Source organism: Passer montanus, unplaced genomic scaffold, assembly GCF_014805655.1.
Source record: "Passer montanus isolate IOZ18808 unplaced genomic scaffold, ASM1480565v1 scaffold19, whole genome shotgun sequence".
Classification (NCBI taxonomy): Eukaryota; Metazoa; Chordata; class Aves; order Passeriformes; family Passeridae; genus Passer; species Passer montanus.
In genome coordinates, this window is record NW_024366480.1 from 5,292,837 (window position 1) to 5,315,583 (window position 22,747).

General features: G+C 35.0%; 1 protein-coding gene across 50 annotated transcripts in view; it reads left to right on the plus strand.

The window, feature by feature from the left end:
• The window catches only part of RIMS2 (regulating synaptic membrane exocytosis 2), a 453,673-nt gene that overhangs the window by 133,703 nt on the left and 297,223 nt on the right, over positions 1-22,747 (plus strand). For 3 of the 50 annotated variants that reach the window (XM_039706158.1, XM_039706157.1, XM_039706138.1), the window contains exon 1: positions 1,381-1,914. The exons of 44 other annotated variants lie outside the window; for them this stretch is intronic. In XM_039706158.1, the coding sequence (XP_039562092.1) occupies positions 1,793-1,914 (122 nt within the window). In that variant the 5' untranslated portion in view covers positions 1,381-1,792. Of the gene's footprint in view, positions 1-1,380; positions 1,915-22,747 lie in introns of those variants that run through there. 3 more of the 50 variants (XM_039706146.1, XM_039706145.1, XM_039706147.1) reach the window with 1 other exon arrangement.

Here is a 22,747-nt window from a genome sequence, read left to right on the forward strand (position 1 = left end):
ATTCCTAGTTCAGGATCTCAAAAGTTACCAGTTTTGACAGACATAGAGCCTATTACTTTTATCATAAATTGTAATACATTGCACAATACAAATGCTTTCATATTGCACAGTATGCTATGGACAGAAAAATAGGTGTTAAAAACTATTTCAGGTACTACTTTCACATGAGTTTTGCAAGCAGATTTATTAGATATTTTCATGACTTATAAAAAATATTTAACATTGGTTGTGGGGGGAGTCACATATATATGCTTTCTACGGGGGCCAGGAGATGAATTTGTTCCCATTTCTTTTTTTTTTTCTTCTTATAAAATCTGTGTTGTGGCTGCCATCCTTCTGGCCAAAGAAGCCTGGATGGCTTCTTCCTCCTGAGCACATCAACACACTTGAATTAGCTGGAAAGATGCTTATTCCCACATCATCTGAGATTCAAATTGCTTTCAGTGAAAGAGCTTTAATAATAGACCTCATTTTATGTTGGGTTATTTGGAGATTTTGTAATTAGTGCTAAGATGTTAAAAGCTGTAGATATAAAATGAGGTATTATAAAGAAAATATTTTCTATTGTTATATTTTATTTTGACAGTGATAACTATTTTTTGTATTGTTATGTAATGTCATCCTCTGGCAGAAGCATCGAAAAAAAGAGAAAAAATGGTTTTTACTCAGGGATATTTGTTTTCTGTACATTTCATGGTATTCACAGTGCATACTATGTTGCAAAAGCTCACTCTGTTCTGTTAGATGACTGATTCTGCTTCTTGCTCTTTGATATCTGATACTTATGTGTACCAGTACACAGGCTCCTAAAATAGTGGGTTTTCCTGGAAGCAGATGGGTTTGGAGCACCCTAAGAAGTGATTGATTTTTCTCGGTTCTATCATGGCTGATTCAGTGCAATAAACTTTTAAAGGATACTGAAGATATTTCATTTTGAAATGCAGTGTTTATATATAATGCAGCCATTCCTTTTAGTAATTGTTCAAGTGTGCATGGTGAATCGTTGCCTTGATGCTGTATGTACAATCCCTGATGGAATGGTTAGGTATAGAATGTGTACTGTTTGCTTCAGTCGTGAATTGATGCTACATTTAAATGTTTGCACTAAAAACCTGTTATCTCAGATACAGTATAGCTTTTCAGATATGAGACAAAAGATCTGTTGTTACAGTCTCAGTGCTACAAGTTGTTTATTATGTGCAGATTTTTTTTTAGAGTGGTCTTTCAGTCCTTTAGAATTGCCATTACATTAAAAAAATTAAGAATTCTACATACATGGTCACGGATATTAGTCATTTTTACAGGGGAGGGAAGGAGGAGGGGAAGATGCAGAAATCCTCCTCCTTTCAGATAGTAGTAACAGTGTGAGGATGCCTTGTCCTCCTTTTTTTCACTTCTGAGATTTTATTGCTGGCAGCCAGATGTGCTGAAACTCCTGACGACAGCATCTATTCACTGCGTGTTTTTAATAGGCTTAGAGAAATATGAGTAGAGTACATGAAAGCAGCTCAGCTTCACACTTCGGCTGGGAATGCCCAAAAAGCTTACTGCTGTTTAGAATTCTTGCTACAGTCAGGAGAAAGCTGCTCGGGTACTAAATCTTCTACGACTGAATTAGAAGAATAATGACTGTACAATTAACTCTCAGCCCCTGCTCATTTAGGCACAGTTTTTACAGAGATCAGGAGAAATATGGAACTTGATTGGCATATTTGTATTTGATGGTGTGTACAAAATAGATGACTTTTAAGACAGGTGGTGAAGAAAAATAGAAGGGAAAGAAAGGGAGAAAATGCAATTTGAAACACTGCGCCAGGTCTGCAATTCTGTTTTATCTCATTTTCATGGGGTTTTCTCATCCCCTCCAAATATTTTACAAAATGATCTTTTTGGACAAACATTGAACAACACTAGGTAAGTAGAAATGAAATATTTTTGCTTTATCATTTCTCTTTTTATGCTGATGGCAATCTATCTGCATGCTTTTCAGTGGGGTACTTTTATAACTGCACTCCTAGATATTAATATTTTTATGGTAGCCGTGAGTCTGTTAGTGTTTTTATGTTTTATGTAAGGATTTACATGAGAACTCAGTCTGCAGAAATAAAGCCAGCAAAGATAGAATAAAATATTTAAGATGGTTATGTATCTTTCAAGTACATTAGCTGCCATTAGAAGCTAGCATTATTAGCTGTAATCCTTAAAGTATATTAAATATTCATAAACAAATTTGTCAGAGAAAATGATTTCTGTGTGGATATGGCAGTGAAAAGATTAAATGCTCAGAGATGTGTCTGTTTAACCATACATAATTTATTGGAAGATGCAAATTAGTAGTCCTGCATACCTTTTGCAAAATAGAAAGCAGTTCCTTCTTTTTAGATGATTTAGATCCTGTGTGTAATGCTTTTCACTGATGTTTTTAACTGGTCAAATTATAGCTGATTAGTGAATGCTTTGCAGCAGGTCAGTCAGCTCTGTAGGGTATGCTTTTGTGAATAGCTGTTGTTTTGTGGGAATTAGAAATGATAGGGTGAAGTTGTTGTTTATTGGTATGAGACAGTTTTTGAATAGGTTTCTTAGGATTTTTGGAGGGATAAAATGAATTAATAATGCCGCATTTCTGTGTTATTATTCAGGAAACATATTATAGTACTGATGTTTAGAACTTTTTCATGCTGCTATTAAATATTAAACATAAAAATATTAATAATTTTATCTAAGAGAATGGAAGTGCAGGTCAGGAAGAAAAAGAATCCTGTAGTTTTTAATAAAGATAGTGCACTGATGGAAACATTCTGGAAAAAGGGTGGAAGTAATAGGCAGAGACTATATCCAGCATTTTAATCTTCTTCTCTGCCTCTGTGGGAGAAATCTCTTCTAAATGTGATATAATTTCTTAAATACAGGGATATTTGCACTTGATACTTCAGAAGATGGTTATAATTTATTTCCCATAATTTTGTTGTAAGGATTCTCTCCCTTACTGATAATTTCTTTAAAAATATGTTGATATTTGTTTAATGTTACTGTTCTCAAGTTTTGTTATCTTGGTTATGAATTTCTAATTAGGTATGTAAAATTATGTAGGTAGTTTTAGCAATCATAATCACAGTTATGAATTAAGGTATTTTTAGGTGTATATGAAATCTGTATTCAATGAGATTTTTCTTATATCCCTTTGGTATACCGTGAAATATTTGAAGCTCTACAAAATGGAGCAATAATTCACGTATTATCAGCTGTGATTGTAAAGCTGCATATTTCCAAGTGCATAGTTTCAGGCCTGCAGCAACCAGCAAAGCCCTTAGCAACTGTTCTAATCAGCTGCCATCCCAGTCCTGATTCCCTGGCTCTGCTTTTGCAGATCACAGTACATGCTTTTTCTAGATCAAGGTGCATGCTTTTTGCTATTTTTTTTACAGATACATGTACATGGTACTTTTCACTGTTTATTCCTTGTGAGACTTGGGCAAAAGCTGCATATTGTATCAGATAAAAAGACAGAATTATTTTATTCATTTGCTGTGCCTTAGATGAGGAGTATATTTATTCTAGAAGAGTGGCAAACAAGAAAGGATTGTTAGGAAACAGCCTCCTACCTAGCATGGGCTGTTTTGCTTAGGATGATAATATTTCTGTATTTATAAGGAGCAATGTCATGTTTTTCTGCGTATCAATGCTTTTGGCCTCAAGAAAATATTGTGCAATTTTTAAACAATATGCAGCAGCAATTGTGAGAGATTAATTCATGCTTTCTCTGTCTTCTGATACTAAAGTTAGGTGAAAGTATTTTATGGTTATGAGTAAAAAGATTCCCTTTTCCAAATAACTATTTGTATTTTAAATCTGATCTTGATAAAAGGTTTTGAAGAAATCATCTATTAGTCACTAAAAAATCTCACTGGAATTTATTACAGAGGGTAGTCCTTTGATTGTCTTACTGATTTAAAAAATCTGTTCTATTTTTTTTAATTAAATGAATGTAGTATATAATTTAGATTTTTCATTTAAAGCTTTGCACGATAAATGTAAAGCACTTGCTAAAAATGAATTGTTCATGCATTAAGAGTTAATGCTTCAGAACTGTGGTGTACCTCCAGCATGTAAGAGTCTGCTTTGATGAGGTATAGTGTGCTCTATCTCTTTAATCTTCAAAGTTATATATTTTGTCCTTTGATAATCCTTTCTCTTTTGAATAAGGTTTTTTCTATTTTTACATCTGAAAAGTACAAGTCAGAGTCCAGGAAGATAACGGCTGACATTACACACAGAGTGATTAACTGCTACTGCCACAAAGTAATAATGTCAAGAAAACAGGTTAATGCCTACAAATTGTACAGTAGATAATGAAGTGTAAAACAAAATCATAGGAAAGGAGGTAGTATACAGATAATTTTAGTTGAATAGACATTCCTCCTAAGTTTCACATAATTTTTTGTTGGAGTTCTTGTTCTTCAGTTCTTCAGAAAGTTTAGATATGCTGAGATTTTGTTCAAGGAAAGATAGGGATCTTGGGCTTTGCTTTCTGATGCTATGCTAACCATTGACAGGAACATGCATTAACTGTTTTTTCCTATTTACCGTAAAAACTTTATATGAGTTGGGTTTTTATTTGCATAGTTTTGGTTTTGCAGTAGCTGATGTGAGAGGGCCTAAATGATAGTAAGCTCCTTGTGAGTTAGATTGATTTTAGCACTTAAATGGGTTTAGTTATCCCTCCCAGCAGCTTCTAATGGATGAATATTGCTGCTGAGCTCTCTTCTGCCAGCTGCAGGGCAGCACTTTGCTGTAAGATGCTCTTGTGAGTGTAAAAGAGAAAGCTGGTTTGCTGGGCCTCCCTCCTGCTCCTACCCTGCTCTGCCTGACATTCCCAAATCCAGCCAGCTGGAGCAGTAAGAGCTATCATTTTACCTCAAAATTGTGTTTCACTTGTGTTGGGGATTGTGGTGTTATTTCCTGGGTAATAAGTTATTTTTTATTGAAAAATTATTAGAATGACCTCATGTTGGGAAACCATAAGAATTGTTCTGCATTTTGAGCATTTGGCAAATAGCTGGTTTATGGAATAAATTCATCAGTTTCCAGAAAAGAAATCAAGAGACCTTTTATGAAAACACAGTATGTGCTTGCATTACATCCAAATTTTACAGCAGCATCTAAAGGAGTTTTGCTTTTTTTGCAGTCTAAAATTTTTCTGATTACTTTGAGTGACATGCTATTTATTCAAATGACAAAAACCCTCCAATGAAATAAAGTTTTAATATACATATTAAACATTTAGCAAATTAGTGAGCTGGATTTTCAGATTTCCATTCTTCTTTAGTGTTTAGTGTACAAATATTGTGCTGTGGATGCTCTATTTGTAGCAACATGCTTTGAGAAGTCACAATTGCTTTGGGCAGTATTGAGATTAACACATTACTGCATAATGGCAAGCATCTTTTCTGACTAAAATTGGTACAAAATGTACAGAAGATTACCAATCCAATTTTGCACTTGCAGTTTATATTAGAAGCTTTTCTCATAACGTAGAAAGTGGTCAATTTACCTAAACTTGCTTTCTCACATGACATATTGTTAGGATTTTTTTACAGTTATCTGAAAGTGAGTTTACTGTCTAGCTTGGCCACACAGGGGCATAAGATAACTAATATATTGAGCCTAGAACCAGTACAAAGATTGTTCACCAAATTCTGTGTGCAATAGAGACTTAGGAATTGTCTCATTTTGAAATTAGAAACACCTAGTTTAAAAAAACAAATTGTATTTTCTTTTATTAAATGAAACTCCAGTGTTTTTAAGACTCTTAAGAGTTTTCACTTTTGAAATCCCTTGGTAAGCATCTTTTACATAAATACACTGATTTTTAAAAGATGAGTAAAATGCCAAAATAAATTAGCTAGTTGGCAAAACTAGACATTTATACTGAAAGTATAATTTTAGTAGAAACATATGATTTCTTTTCATTATTTAATTTTCTGTTTTGTTTCCTGCAATACATCTAACCAATATATCTAGTAGCTATTTACCAAAGGTCCATCTTATAATGAAGCCATGAAATGATGTCAAGAATTACTGTCACAGGCAATTGTTATTTTTCTGGTGTTAATAATAATTACTTTGACATTGAAGGAAAAAAGATCATTTTCCCTTCCTTGTTGGGAAAAAAAATGTCAGAATATTTCTGTGTAATAGACTTGAGGGTTTTTTTTCCCTGACTATATTGGTTCAACAGAGCAAGAGGTTTGCTAATATTCTAAGAGAATGTTGCATTTTCAAATATTGCCAGTCTAAGAGCCAAGAAGAAAACCACCATAATGGTGTTAGAACTGACAGTATATTGTCCATATTCTGTGGTGCAATACTGCTGAATACTGTAATTGAAATTGCTTCTCCTGCCTTTTCAAAACTACCTTGTCTATAGCTACCTTTAAAATTTTAGTTTGTTGGGATTTTCAAATCTCCTTTTTACCTCCATACTAGATTCATAGAATCCTGTTTTAAGTATATTCCTCAAATTTGTAGCTGATGTGCTTTCTCAAGTAAAAAATAGTGTTGGCAAATACATTTATTTGTGTTTCTACCATGTAATTTTTCCTTAATGTATTAAAGACATAGCAAAGCTATTTCCTCCCCTTGTTCTCAACTGTCTGTGTCTTGCTTCAGACACAATTAGAATTCCAAAATTAAACTAATTCCAGTCCTAGACCTCTGTATTACTGTAGGAAATATGTCAAATAATCCTCTATCTTATTTTCTTCCTAAAATTAGAGAAATAAGCCGTATTCAGGTGAATCCCTATGTGTATATATATCTATATATATGTGAACTTCTCTAAACACAAAGGGAAGACTGGCAGCTGGGACAGCAAGTATAAAAGGCAGAGAGGAACTCGCACAGCTGTGTATTTGGTCTTTCCTGCACCTTTGCCAAGCGTTCCTCAGAGAGTGCTCTTATGTCCTCCTTGAGCTGCGGATAAGTGTGTCTAACTTCATCTGTCCTTTGGCCTTTCATTAGCTTCTTTGGGGCAAAGTTGGACAAGTAGTATGATTTTTCTCATCTTCTCATGTTTCTGTTTCCTTTGGAGGAAGCAACTGAACGTACTAACTTGCCCCAAAGCTATTTCTTTCTCAGAGGAAGTTTGGTATTCCATCCTGTCTTGGTGGTTGTTGGGTTTTGGGTTTGTTTTTTAGTCCCTATTTCTAGGAAAAAAACCATTCCTGTAACATTCTGTTACAGATATTTTCAGAGAGAGAAAAGTAAAAGATTTCCTTATAGAACTGTTTCTTTTCCCGTCTCTTCCAGCTCTGGGGAGAGATACCTTCTGTTACTTCCACCTCAGCTGCTACAGATTTAATAAGGTGACATATGCTTCCTCCATGCATCTCACAGAGCTGTGGATATTTGCAGCCCTAACAGGTTTCTCTCTATTCTCATTGTGCATCAACTGCTGTTATCTGATGATGGCAATAAAATCCTAGCTGGCATATGATCCTAACCTCCCACCAGGAAGAAAAAAAGAGGATGGATCAGAGGTGGATAATTTGTCTCAATTCAGCTAGTATGTTAATTTCAGAAATTTAAATAATCCTAAATTTAGAAATGATTAAATATGCTTTAAAACTTGATTTTTTTTCCTCACCTGGGTGAGAGCAACAGAAATCTAAGGAATAACTGAGTTACCAAGTACAACTTATTGAAGAGAACATGTAAAAAAATCTTTCTATTCTTGAATAACTCAGATGATTCCTGTCATTTCTCAGAACAGCCCAATAAGATGTATTATCTTCTAGAAAAGGTAGAGATCATGATATTAAAAATGACTATGATATTGTACAGTTGAAATATTTAAGAGATTTGTTTAATGTCAAGAGCCCAGTATTTTACAGGAACTGCATGTTGCAACATCCAGAAATCAAGGTTGCTAGTCTTGACCCTTGAGTGTATAATAGGTGTGTCTGAGGGCAGATTGAGCTGCAGTGACTACAACAATAGCCAGCCCTATGTATCCATTTTACTCTTCTTCAGGGTGCTGTCACTGATAAAACTGGCATGAGTGCTAAGCAAACCTGCTCCATCCTGCCTCAGCTGGGAGTAAGTTTTTTGTACTGGTGTGCATCAAAGGCAATACCTCAGACTGTTTCCTGTAGCTGGTCAGACCCATATGCATAAATATTTCATTTTTCCCAGCTGTGTGGTCAAAAGCTCCTAGTGAGAATCTTTACCAGTCCTTCTTTGCTGATTACCGAGTATGTTAAAAAAATCACAGAATATTCTGAGTTGGAAGGGACCCACAAGGATCATAAAATTCCAGCTTCTGGCCCTGCACAGCTCCGTCCCCAGGAGTCACACCATGTGTCTGAGAGCATTGTCCAAAGACTCCTTGAACCTGTCAGGCTGATGCTGTGACCACTTCCCTGGGGAGCTGTTCCAGTGCCCAGCCACCCCCATGGGTGAAGAACGTTTTTGTGATATCCAACCTAAACCTCCCCTGATACAACTCCAGTCCATTCCCTCAGATCCTCTCACCGGGACCACAGAGCAGGGATCAGTGCCTGCCCCTCCTCTTCCTCTCATGAGAGAGTTGCAGCTGCAATGAGGTCTCCCCTCAGTCTCTTCTTGACCAGACCAAGTGACCTCAGCCACTCCTCATATATACGGCTTCCCCTCAAGGCCCTTCGCTGTCTTTGTTGCCCTCCTTTGGATGCTAAGAGCTTAATATTTCTTATATGGTTAACAGCACTCATGTAGCCCTCACCTTCTTTCCACTCCTTTATCCTTTTAGCTTTTTTCCTTTTGGGTTAGTAATCACACACACAGTTATGGTAAAATCTGCCTACTAATGGTGCTATCCCTTTACCAGGTCAGGAGCAGTAATTGTACTGCATTGTAGAAACATGGGGCTTTGAAAAGCTAAACTTTCCTTACCAGAAAAAAAGCTATGTCTCCACTTTGTTCTTTGATTGAGAAGTTTTGCTGCTGTTCCTGCCACAGTTACTGAAGCAATGGAATGAAGACCACTTATGTTGGTATGAGTTTGGACACTTCTTCATTATTTCCTTTTGTTTTGTTCTTTTGGGTATAGTATAGTTATGGGTCGAAAGAGAACTAAAAAGGAAAACAGAATTTTTTAAACCTCTAATACCACATCTTACAGATGGACAGAATAGCAGAAATAACATTGGGATGTTTGGCTGTGTAGGTCTGGCTAAGCTGGGGAGAGTGGAAGGGAGGAGTGCTGCAGCTACCGAGCTCCTTTCCTGTCAGGTGCGATGGGACTGTCCTACCAGGCACTAACTATGGACCCATCATCCCTGTAGATTTCTCAGGAATATGCTCTGGATTTTCCACTATAAGGGTAGAATGAAGGTTTACTCATGGAACTGTGTGAAACACTGTGCTTCAAAGTGGTTCAAGAAAGATTGGTATTGAGCTTCAAACGATGTACAGGGTTCTGAGAAAGGAATAAATGAATATAATATTGACCCCTGAAAAATGGTGAAATCTGAGATGAGTTTTGAAGGTAATGGCATAATTTTAACTTTAGCCTGAGATAAAAGGTTTGAAGCAGAAGCTGGAGGTATTTCAAGTCCTTGGCTTCACTTCAGCATGTGCTTTGCAATAGTGAGGCAAAGTCAGCCTTCTGAAAGCTGCTTTTTGGGTTCTGAACCTGAGAGGGAATAATTACGAGACTGAGAAATGAAATAAAAATGTTATGTATTCGAGAAATTTGTCCAAAAGTTACCTAAGTTTGAAAGAGATTAGAGATTGAAATGCTGAAACCTTAACTTTGTTTCTTTTATATTAAGAATTGAGTTGGATGTATTTCAAGTCAGAGGGAATTTACATGGTGTCTTTATTTATAAGAATGAAAATTTGTCTTGACTAATACATTTTATCCTTGCTACAATATTTGAGTTGTCTTTCTGATTAAGATTTACTTCCAAATTCCTATCTTGTGGTATTCAAGACATTTTTTGTCTTGAAACTTCATCAATATTTTGAATAAAAAATTTTAAGCCCTTGTCTTTTAGAAAGTAGTAGTCACATATATCATAATAGGAATAATAAACTTTAATTGTTAAAGGTATACAAAACTAAGTTGACAAGCAAGTAATGCAATTATAATTGCTTTAAGATAGTTTTCATTATTAACCTTTAAAATAAGACATATAGTCACAGACAAATGCTCTGAACCAAAAAGTTTAGTCTGTGGTTTAACTATTGTGCACCAAAATAAGACCTTCTAGCATGTATTATGTGTCATAAATAACACATCATTTCAATATTAAATAAATAGAATAATGAAATAAGAATATTTCTTGTAAATTTTAGGATTTTTTCTCTATATATGACATTAAAAATATTTTTAAAGGGACCAAAGGAGATGATGAATAAAACATTACTAAAAGATGGAACCTCAGAATTTCAGGAAGACTTAACACTGCAATTATTGATTATGTCTTATCCTACAAAATATATTTTCAAGTATAGCTATACAAACTTAATTAAAATAACATTAAAATCTTTGCCTGAAACAAGATGATTAAAATCTCTCCTCGCCTCCTACCCTCTCCTCTTCTATACACTGATGTTTCTATCTATGTTTCTTGATTTTCCTAATCTGTTTTAGATTGTTGCTCCTGAGGCTTCAGATTGCACTCAGAAGTGCATTTTGTGTGGATTTGAGGACCCCAGGGGTAGACAGGTTTTCATTCACTTAAGGACCTGAATTTTTTCCCTGCTCATGGTTGCATTGTTCTGCTACAAAATTACAAGAATAATGAGTATTTTAGAGAAAACTCAATTTTTTATCGCTCTTCTGTATCACAGTGACTCTAACACAGTTCAAGCATTATTCAAATAACCTACAGTAAAATCTTCTAAGTGCCCTGTTTGCAAGAACTCTTCCAGTAAGACATGCTTCATCTACCTGTCATACTTTGAAAGTTTTTGAGAAGTGTCAGGGATGAGAGAAGATTTTAAAATGCAGGAAGGATTACAATATAAAAAAATGAATAATTCAAATTATTTATGTCCACAAAATTTTTCTTGTTCTTAACAGACATCTTTCATGTTGAAGTTGCTCATTTGTAAGACACAGCATAATCAGGATGTATAAGTACTACCTGCAATCATAATTCAAATCTGGTTTTTAATAAAGCATGAGAAGAAAGTATAGTGTTGCTCAGTCAAAGAACCTGGCAAGTACAGAGGTCTAAATTCTACACTTCCCATTGTCAACATCTCCTTTGTAGTGCCAGGAAAATTATGTGAATTTCACAGCTGGAGTTCCCAGGAATATATGTCTTATTTAATATGTCATGTGCATCTATGAATTTTAATTTATAAATATTTACAGAGGTCTTATGATCATGAATTTGTAAATATACAAATGAAAATTAAATTTTCCCTTTTCTTTTGGAATTTAGGTACATTTCTAGACATTAGAATATGTGGCAGAGTAATTTAAGTACTTTAGAGATACACAAGGATTTTGTGCCTTGCCCTTCAGTTGCACCCTTAGTCTTAGCAGCTGCACATTATTTCATATTACTAACTAAATTGTTTCCTTAGGTACTGACAGCTACATGGCTGATGTGTCCTCACTACAGTGAGATGTTTTTCTTGAGATAGGTCTTTAAGAACTTTTTAATTCAAATATTGAACATTATTCGTATGCAAAGGAAGCAAATGCATTCACGAAGAAATTAACAATTGTGAGGCTATACAGTGAACATATTAAAATGGTGGAGTCATGGAAAAGACCTTTTAGGTTAGAAAAGACCTTTTAGGTTGGAAAAGACGTTTAAGGTCATCAATTGCAACTGTTAACCCAGGACTGCCAAGTCCACCACTAAATCATATCCCCAAAAGATAATAATATGATGTAAAATTTATATCACATCTAATATTAATATATTAAACATTGTAATGTAATATATTATATAATGTAGCATGTAATGGAGACACTAAAAATTGGGTAACCATACAATATACTCAGGAACTATGCTCACAAGATTGCACTAGTGTACAAAAAGACCCTGTTCTTCTGTTAAGCACAGACAAAAACTTATTTGTAATTATTAATTAATAATTATTTACTTGTTATTAATTTTGCATAGAATTTTGTGGCCTCATGACAGTATGCTGGTCAAAAAAACTGCAAATCTACATTTTTGTGGGTTTTATTATTACTTCCATGCAACTAATGCAAAGGGATTTTTATTGGATTTTGGTCTTCCGATGTAATCCACTATGAGTAAGTCTGTATCTTGGAGTACATGGCTGAATATAGAAATACATTTCCTACTTACCTTTATTTGGGAAAGTTTTAGGATAATCACTGGTGTCTAAATGCTGCCTCAAAAATCACTTTTTTCATGGAAATTATGCAAAATACATTAGTTGTATTTCATTTTGATCACATATGGCTGATATCTGAGCTGCACTTTTGGCATACAGAAAAAAGTCTGTTGCATATATTCACCTTGATTGGAGCAGGTGGATATTGAAACCAGAGCTTAGATCAGATTGAGGACTAATCTCAAATCTCCTGCCCTTTCAGCTGAAGTGAAGTGAGCTAACTAAAGGGAAGAAAGAATTATATATCTTTTAATACATCTTTGGCAGGTTATCAGCTTTACTTGATATCTGGGAGTTTCATTATAACAATTCCAAATTTGGAGTGATGTGATATTTATGTGATATGGTTTTATCTCCACAAGGTAATGTTAACTTGACTGAAAATGTGTAGAAAAAGCAGACTGCAATATAAGGAGTGCAACAGGGTAAGATAGGAAACAGAATTTATAGTATAGACCTATTCACTGAGTTGCAGTTATTTCTGTCTCTTGTCTATCTGCATTTTCTTCTCCTGCTTTGGTGGAAAAAATGCTGCAAAATAATAGAATATCTCAGTAAATTCTATGTCATGTATCCCTCATGCAGTGCAAAACTTAATGAAATATTCAGCTCTATTGCCATAGTTTATCTCCATTTACCTAAATAAGACATTACAGAAACTAATTTCTCTCCTTATTACTTTATATAGGGTTGAATCTGAATTTGTTACATAAAAACACTTAAAGTCCAATTTTCTTTGCTCATAACACTATCTAAAACCAAATAACTTACCTTTGTTTAAAATTTTAAAATTATTTTGCACTAATGGCCATTGGTGGGTTTTTTGCTTTCCAGAAGAGACTGCACTAATTTAAGTTATATAACCAAAACCAAGAGAAGGTAACATGTTCTCAGCCTAATAAATTAATTTTTTTTTTTCAATGCTGTACTGGATTAGTAGATGTACGGAGCAGATCTAGAAAGAAAATCCTATTTTCTGCTATTTGGACAGGTTTTGTACTTAGTTACTTCATACAGTGTTATTTTAGAGCATGCTTTAGCAAAGACTGAACAAGATACACTAAATAAAGAAATGCTACAATCCTTAATCTGAATGCACTTTATACTGATTGCAAATTGACTAATACCAGCATGAATCTGATTTTATGTTTATATATCTATATACATCTGCAGAAAAAAAAAAGAAACATAGTAAGGACCTTTGCATATAGACCTAGACTTTGCCTGTACTTTAAACTTATTGTGAAGCCCAATTTAGAAGCATTACTAAATGGGAAGAAAAGGTTTCTTGGAGCTGCTGTGGTGGAGAATAATGTCAGTATCACAGCAGAAGTCTGTATTAACTCTGCAGTGAAAGCATAGCCTCAATTTCACATGATTTTATTTTCTATCTGTGCACTGTGTGCTGATTAGCTCTACTTTCTGCTGCAGGGCTGCTGCATTTTATTTGTGCTATATAATCACGTATAATAAATAAGGCCGTTTGAATATTTAACCAGTAATGATACTACATTAATGCAGGTATCCATAAATTATCATTAATTAATTATGGTTCCATAAGTAATGTATTTTTTTTTTTCCTTCAAAGGAGAATATTTAACTTTGTTGCTTGTATGGAGGAAACCAATCTCAGGTATTCCTAACATTCTCTCAGGAAAGTTAGATTTATCTGAGTATCTTGAAATCTCATTTTTAATCTTGTGAAATAATATTATAGATATATATAAACTGGGTCTCTTTGTTTTTTAAACTCTGTACAAACAGTACAAGGAATAAGGTATTAGGTTAAATTTTTCTAGTTTCTTATTAACTATATGATTTACTGACTGAAAAAAGATTGTTGCTGGCTAAGGCTGCTTTCCCTGAATCATTATGGATCTTGATTAGTCAATTAAGATTTTTTTTTTCCACTCTGGTGGTTAATTTTATTTTAAGTTTCATATTCAGAAAAAAAAAATTAGTTGATAAAAGAGAATTCAATATCTATTGTTACAGATATTGTATACAGAATGATAGAATGGCTTGGATTGGAAGGGACCTTAAAGATTATCCAGTTCCAACTCCCCTGCCATAGGCAGGGACACCTTCCACTTGATCAGGTTGCTCAATGCCTCATCCAACCTGACCTAAATATTGTTGTCCTCAGGAAATATAATACTAGCAAGTAGGTGTACATTTTGCCATAAAATCAGTATATCTCCCAAGTAACCTTATATCCTTCTGTTAACCATCTTTCTATATGTTGGATGAGAATTTTGGGTTCTACAGAACTAGTTGGAAAAAGGAACTTTGTATCTGAACTCTTAAAGATGAACATATGTTTATTGTATATCACTTAGAAACTGAGCTTGAGATAATATGGAAAATATTTTAGAAACAACAGTGAACTTTAGATCAACATAATTGTAGCATGGCAAATTAATGTTTTCCACAAAAAGTCCACAGATGCCTGCTGGGGCCGATCATGACTGGTAGGTTATCAATGAAATAAAAAGATGTGAAGACTGTCTTTGGTTTTGTGTAGTATTTCTAATTGTTAACTATAAGGAGGAATTTGCTGTCCTCCACGTCTCTGATACCCTGATATTTGGATCACTGTGCATAATTCTGGACATGGATTTTTAGCAAATGTGGGCTTCAGAAAAAGCATAACGTAAAAAATTTCAGAAGAGAATAGTGAAGAGATGGAAATAAGTCCAGGTTAGTTTAGCTAGCATTTAAAAGAGACAGACTAGCAGCAGCAATATGTATGTGATTACTTGAACCACAAGACGAAAGAAGATTTATTTGGGAGATTTAAAAAAAAAGAAAGACATGGAATGTGGTGTAAAGAGTGGAAGGCTTCAGCTGAATGCTGATGCAAATTTCTTAACCTACCACAGTATAGAATTCATCCCATAGGAAATGGTATAAGCCTTAAATTAGATTGAGTAAATTCTAGAAAATGTACTGTGGAAAAATATCTTTCATTGTCATGGAAACAAACTAGATGATCTAATAAACGTTTTCCATCTCTAGCTGTGTCTATTTCTGCCATTCACTTTCAGGTGAATTTAGAAAATGGAGGTATTTTTTATTATTTTCACTTTCTGGCATTACAGGATAGTATACAACAGCTGAGATTTAAGTGCTATCTCAGGAAGTTTATATTTCAATAAGATCAACTAGGAGTTATTGTTTCCAAACCATAAATGCCTAATTAAAACACATGGGCTAAATCTCATTAATAATGGGTCAAATATTGCTACTATTGTTCCTGGGTTTTTTTCTGCATCATGTGAGCATCACTTCTGTTTGTCTAATTGTGCTGTCTCTCAGTCCAATGCAAGGCAAGTCAAAGAAATGAAATGAAAATTAATTACTTTTATTTACTCTTTATGTAAATTATCCCTTTGACAGGAAAGACCTTGTTTTCAGAAAAATGTCTGTATCATGTTTATATGTTACCCATTACCCAAAATTTTATAAAGTAAACTATTTGCTTGGAGGATTCTCTAAAGAATAATATTGCAGATGAAATGTGTTTCTTCCTATGAGGTTAAAAATTAATTTCACCTAGCACCAATCTAACATTCTTTCTTCCAAAGAGGCGTTATTTACCTGATCATACCAGTAGTTAAGATCATCAACAGTAGTGTTTGCTTAAATTCTGATTTTATATTTAGTCTATCTTCACACAACTTCATTCTGAAATCAAATTTCTATATAAAGAAGTAGTAAAAAAATCCAGGGACAGAATGTAGAGATTCTGAAGGCATTCTTAATGCTTGCTACACTTATCTGCAGTTTCTAAATTTTGAACAGAAAGGTTTTACCCTTTGCATTGCTAAAATAATTTTCAGTTATATAAACTTTGAGTCAGATAGTGTATTTACCAACACATGAAATGGAGCTTATATTAAAAGTTCAAAATCTGGAAGGAATATTTCAAAGCCAACACTGTATTAGAGGGCTGGTATCAGGTACCCAGAAGGAAATGAGGCTTTTGTCTCACCTGACTTCACATGCTGCTTGGAAGCACCACAGGTCTCCAGTGAAATCAGTGGAGACACATCAGTATTTTAGGGCAGAGCCACGTGAAATATTTGTGGCAGCTGCAATAATTTAAGTGTTTGGCTGACATGAAGATGGGAGGTAGTAATAGCTTCATTGTTTGGGGGAGCTCATTTACAGAGGGATGTGAGTGCAAGGGATGCAATTACCATTCCTTGAAAATTTGCTTGATGCCTAGATCCCCACTTCATGCTCCTGGCTCACATTGCCATCTAGCATTTCACATGCTGAAGATAATTAACCAGTTAATGGCAATTGTAACAAAACTCAGAGTATTCTGAGAAAAGGACTGTGACACAAATATTAATTATCTCATATGAATATGACCATTAGAGGCACCCAGATTTTGAATCAGTTGTCTAAATGAGGTCAGGGTATCCTTCTTAGAGGGATTTGAGTGGTAGCTTTGGCATTGTAATGCATGGAAATATTTAATGATAATATAAAATCTAAAGAAAACTGAAGTTGCTAAAGAATAAATATTTGTTTATGACATTAATAGTTTTTTTCCTTAGACAAAGCAGTTCCTTCTATTAGATGGTAAAATTCATGCAGAGAAAAGAAATAATATCTCAAATAGTGTGATAGAGAAATGCTATCCTTTTCCTTAGCGGTTGATATGTAGTGTCTATTAAAAACCCCCATATTCTTTCCTCTAGCTACTATGATTGTTGATAAGAGCAGTGGTGCTGCTTAGAGAATAAACATTAACATTTTATTATGTAACAGTTAAATGAAATACATAATATAAGAATAATGAAATTCATATTACCACAGCCTGAGTCTCTGGAAATTAAAATGCTGACTGTGGCTACTCAGATATATTTATTGAAATCCAAAAATAATCTTTGAATATTCTTTTAATGGGGAGTCCAAGCCTACAGCAACTTTTGTTTATCCTTGGATGCTTTGAGAGCAGTGGAACTTTTCAGAAGGTAAATTTATCAAATGATTCACTGCAACCACAATTTAATGTGCTTTGCCCATAGTGAGCTCTATACTGTAATACTTGCTATAGAAGCAGATTATTTTCAACTAAACTACATATCAAAGTAGTAACTCTCAGAATTATTTTTTCAAACACCTTCACTGTTTAACACCATTCAACTTCCTGCACTTTACAGAGATTGGTTTCTAAACTGAAAATTTCAAATATAATCTTGCACAAAAAATTCTGAGAAAATATTTCAGACTCATAAAAATTCATCATATTCCTGATTAGGGTACATCTTAAATGAGTATATTTCAGCTTATTTAAAGTTCTTTTAAATCTGTTCTACATCCGTGATAGCCTAAGGATAACTACAGTGCTGCCTACCTTTACTTTCCTTATGGCTGTCAACAGCAGCTGGTGCAACCAAAGACTGAAATGAAAGAGAATCAGCATAAAATATAGACACATTTTCCAGAATATTAATTTAGGTTCTGTGTACCAGAAGAAAAATAATAATACCAATTCATTAAAAGTAATAAGCAATGCTTGTCAGATATTTGTCTAAGAAGATTTTTGCATTGATTCTGATTGTGTTTAAAGAATAGCCACAGGAGAAAAATGTAATATGAGTGCTTAAAATGAAACTTATCATTGTCTGTTTATTTCTGTTTTAACTTCATTTTATCTCCTGTACTGCAGTTTCCAGAAATTTCTCCTTTTTTATTTTTCTATAAAGTAGAGGCAGCATAAAATTTAATTGAATAGCTCTGAAACACTGTGCAATTAATTCACTCAAACAAAAAGCATACTTCACCAAATGCTTCAGAACACATATCCAACTGCACTGTCAGACTGTCTGGTTCCAGATAAGTTTTCTCTTCAGTCATTTAGAGATGCAATGTTAGACTGTAAATTATTGTCAATATCCATCAAGGATATTTTTCAGAATATGTATGCATACACAGGTACACATTTTTTAAAAGAGATGTGATAATTAACAAAAATTTTTGACTATCCTGAAGAAGAATTACTTTTAAAAAATATTTGGCATACATTTTGAAAAATAAATACGTGTGTATCTTGTAAATCAAGCAGGTCATAGAAACCTGTGGAAAAGTATGTAGGTAGTTGATAGATCGCAGACACCTACATTTTTATGACTCAATTTGCATAATTCTTACATAGTTCTGAGAACTTCCTGTCAGTTCTGTAATGGCTTGTCGCCTAACAAGCATGTAGTACTGTATGAGGTTCCTGAGTGTAATGCCTCAGGTTTTAGCTTTTCTATTTTTTACATTCTTTACTGTTTTAGTGTGTAGTTCAGAGCTTCATATTAGGGGATAGTAAGCTCTCTTCACAGAGTAGGTAGACAAAACAATTCCTTCTCTAGCTGGGGACCAAGGACAAATGATCCAAATTTCAGGCCCAAGAGCATAAACAACACTGGACTGAAGAGAGAAAAATAAGAAGGATGGGACTTCATAACCTAAAGCTATAATTGGACAATTAACTCCAATATGCTAATGGACAAGAACTTATAAAAGTGTGAGACCTTGTAACCAGTTGTCATTTTGTGACCATTTTGGGTTCACCTTGGGTGTAGCCCTGGCTGGGCTCTTGTGCTGCCCAAGGTGTATCTAATAAATACCTGCTTTATTCTTTAGCTCTGTCTAGTCTCTGTTCCAGGTCAGCCTTCACACAGCATCAAGTGGAGCACTCTGGTGTGGTAGGAGTGCTCAGAGGCAGAGGACACTCCCAGACCTGAAGGCAGCACGGGGCACTCTGACCATGGACAATCACAAACACTCCCAGAGCCCTCACAGCATTTTAGTTAGAGAGTGCACAGCTGCAGCCTGGCATCCTCTGTCCCTCTGTTAGAGAGAATAAGGACATCCTAGAAGGTGACCACAGCCAAAGGCTCAAAGTTGGAGAGCCATGAAGTAAAGCTCTCCTGGAAGCACCAAGGGATGCTCCAGGCAATGGAAGCAGGAGGTGAGGGAATGAGAGTACATACCAAAAATGCCAAAACGTACAAAGAATTTTCTCTGTTGGTGATATGGCCTGCTTCATTAGGGCCAGGAATCTGGTCAGATGTTGGAGCAGAGGCCTGTATTAGTTGACTTAGGTCTCCCATATATTGTTTAGAAACAGTGGGCCAAATTCTCAGATTCCTTAATCTTCTAATTTGCTATATAAGAATGGTTAATGATTAACTTTGCATTTTATTTCCCACTTCATGAACTACTTAGGAAGGAATTGTCATTGCTCTCATACCTAAGTTCTTGCAAGGATGGAAGATTATTTTGTTTTCTCCTCTTTGACTCTGCAACCTTATTGTAGCCAGACCCTATTTTCTGATTTTAAGATATGATTTATTAGAAGGTGGGACAAATGGTTGCATGTATTTTTCTCTCTTATGTGTAATGGATTTTTATGCACATATGTAATAAAATCTGACAGTAGCACACATAAAAATATATCATTATCTGTTAGAGTAAGAAGAAATAAATGTTTCTGTTTCAGTTCATTTCCTGTAAATGTAAAGCTTATAAAATTTCAAGAAAAAGAATATGTATTGAAAGCAGGCTGTTGATGATGATAGACCCCATGAAATTGGAGAAAATAAAGGAATCTTTATAGGTTAATAACAAGTGATTAATGAATAAGTTGGGTTTTTTTTTTGTTTTACTTTGATATACTGTTTCATATACTCCCTCTTACATAAAATATTGAGATTTGGATAACTGTAATTAAATAACTGTTGATATGGACTGCATAAAATTTACTTGCTAAGCACATTGAGCAATATGTTGTAGATAAGTTCTTGTGGGAAGATACAATTGCACATAATATGCCAGGTCTCTACTGATGGAGAGTTTGAAAGAATATATGGGATAAAAGATTATCATATCAAGATAAGTGTTGTCCAGCTTTTGAGCGAATGGGCAAAGTGTTGTATCTTAATATCAGCAGGTCACATAGATAAATTGTGAGTGATTTAGTCTAGTCATTATTTCTCCCTCCTTTCTAATAATTCTTTCTTCCTCTCTTCTACTCAAAGGACCTCAAAGGACTCCTAAACTACCAGTGGAATCTCCTTATATGAATTTTCATAGTTAAAGATGCTGTCAGGGAAGTTTAAAGATACCTGCTAGAGTTTAATCTACAACATTGGTAATTTCTTTGTAATCAGCAGCTTTTTTCCTAATTTTCAGCTCTAGATGGGTAGTGTGTTGAGGTTCTAGCTAGAGATACTGAAAAGTTTCTTTACTTCTGTTTTCTTCTGTTTAGTGGGTTATTTACTGCAGAGGAGTGGTGGGATGGATGAAGGAATATTGGTCAAAATTCTTTGTATGAGATAGATCTTGATAACCTCATGAGCAGGTTTGTTATCAGAAGCAGTATGAGAGAGACAGGACTGATTCAAATACTTTAATTTAAATGAAACTGTTTATCAAGGATGTGTTCTCAGACTGTAATAAAACATATTAATAACATAGATGAAGGGATTGAGTTCACCCTCTGAGTTTGCTGCTTGACATCAAGCTGATACTGATTGGCACACATGAAGAACAGCATCCAGCCAGAGGGACCTGGACAAGCTCAAGAAGTGGGCCTGTGGAAATGTCATAAGGTATAACAAGATCAAGTGCTGGTGCTGCAGCTGGATCAAGGCAACCCTTGGTATCAATGGAAGATGAAGATTGAGAGCAGCTGGGGGATGAACAAATTGAGAGCAGCCCTGCCCGGAAGCACCTGGGGATGCTGATGGGTGAGAGGCTGGACATGACCCAGCAATGGTCACACACAGCCCAGAAAGCCAAACCTGTTCTGGGCTGCATGCAGAGCCCTGTGGGCAGCAGGGTGAGCAAGGGGATTCTGCCCCTCTGCTCTGGTGAGACCCCACCTGTAGCACTGCACCCAGCTCTGGGGTCCCCAGCACAGGATGGACATGGACATGTTGGAATGAATGCAGAGGAGGGACACCAAGTTGATTTGAGGGATGGAACACCTCTCCCAAGAGGTTAGGTTAAGAGAATTGGGGTTGTTCAGTCTGGAAAAGAGAAGGCTGCAGGATGATTAATTAAGGCCATCCAGCAGCTGAAGGAAATCTACAAGAAAGATGGACAGAGACTTTTTATGAGGCCATGTAGTGACAGGGCAAGGGGGAATGGCTTAAAACTGAAGGAGAGTAGATTTAGATTAGATATTAGAAAAAAATTATTTAATGTGAGGATGGTGAGGTGCTGGACTATATTGCCCAGAGAGATGCCCCATAGCTGGAAGTTTTCAAGGCCAGGTTGGATAGAGCTTTGAAAAATCTGATCTAATGAAAGGTGTCCCTGCTTACAGCAGGGGCATTGGAACTAGGTGGTGTTTAATGTCCCTTCCAATCCAAACTATTCTATGAATCTGTATTTTTGGGTTTTTATATCTCAGTAGCCTTTGAGATTTTCCTAAGGAGCAGAAAAGGAGTATGTGCTGTTATTATTATCAATTATGTATTAATCATTTGTCCATAGATTACAGATGACAAGGTAAGCATTGGCAACAACAAAGCTATAGCAGGCAAATATATCCTTTAATTTAAAAGAAACTCTGCTGTCTATTTTTGCTGTTAGAAAATTAATTTCTAGGTTAGAAATAAACCAGATATTGATGTTTGGTCTAAATTGTTCTGTGAACATTTAATTCTAAACATAAGTTGAGTGAAAAAATGTCCATGAAGCTCTCTATTTTAAATAAAAGTATTGTACTAATAATACAATAGTAATAATGGCCCAGCATAAAAAAAACCTTGCTATTTTTCCCATCCATAAATAGATAATTAATTACTTAATAAATTGATAGATTATTATTGTATGAATTTGCTGACCCACTACTGCCTTCACTGTAGTCTTGTACAATACTGGAGCTCTAAGATGCTCAAATCCTAACAGAAATAGTCTCTTACAAGTTGTGGAGGAGAGTAATAAAGCAGACCATTTTCCAGCAGAGTATATTGTGGAAGTGGTTAAATGATATCCAGCTGGCCTCCAAAGAGTGCAGTCAAGATAATCAACGTGATGGATGTAATGAAGGGAGTGAAAGAGGCAGGGCTCAGAGTCACAAGGCTCTTTCCCATGGTTTTGGCATAGGAAGAAGCCTCTCTGTGGATATCATAAGTGAAGTGTAAAAAATCTGTCACCTTCTCAGCAGTATGTGACTTATTATCATCATTATGGTTAGTGTAATTAATTAAATCTTAAATGTGAGAAAAGAGAAAGAACTGAGGATGCTCAAGCAGTATTGGAGGTGAGATACAGTTTGGAGCAAGTACATGAGTATCTGAATAATTGAATTAATTGCTAACATTTCAGGAACTGCTCATAGGAATGTTGCAATTCCAAA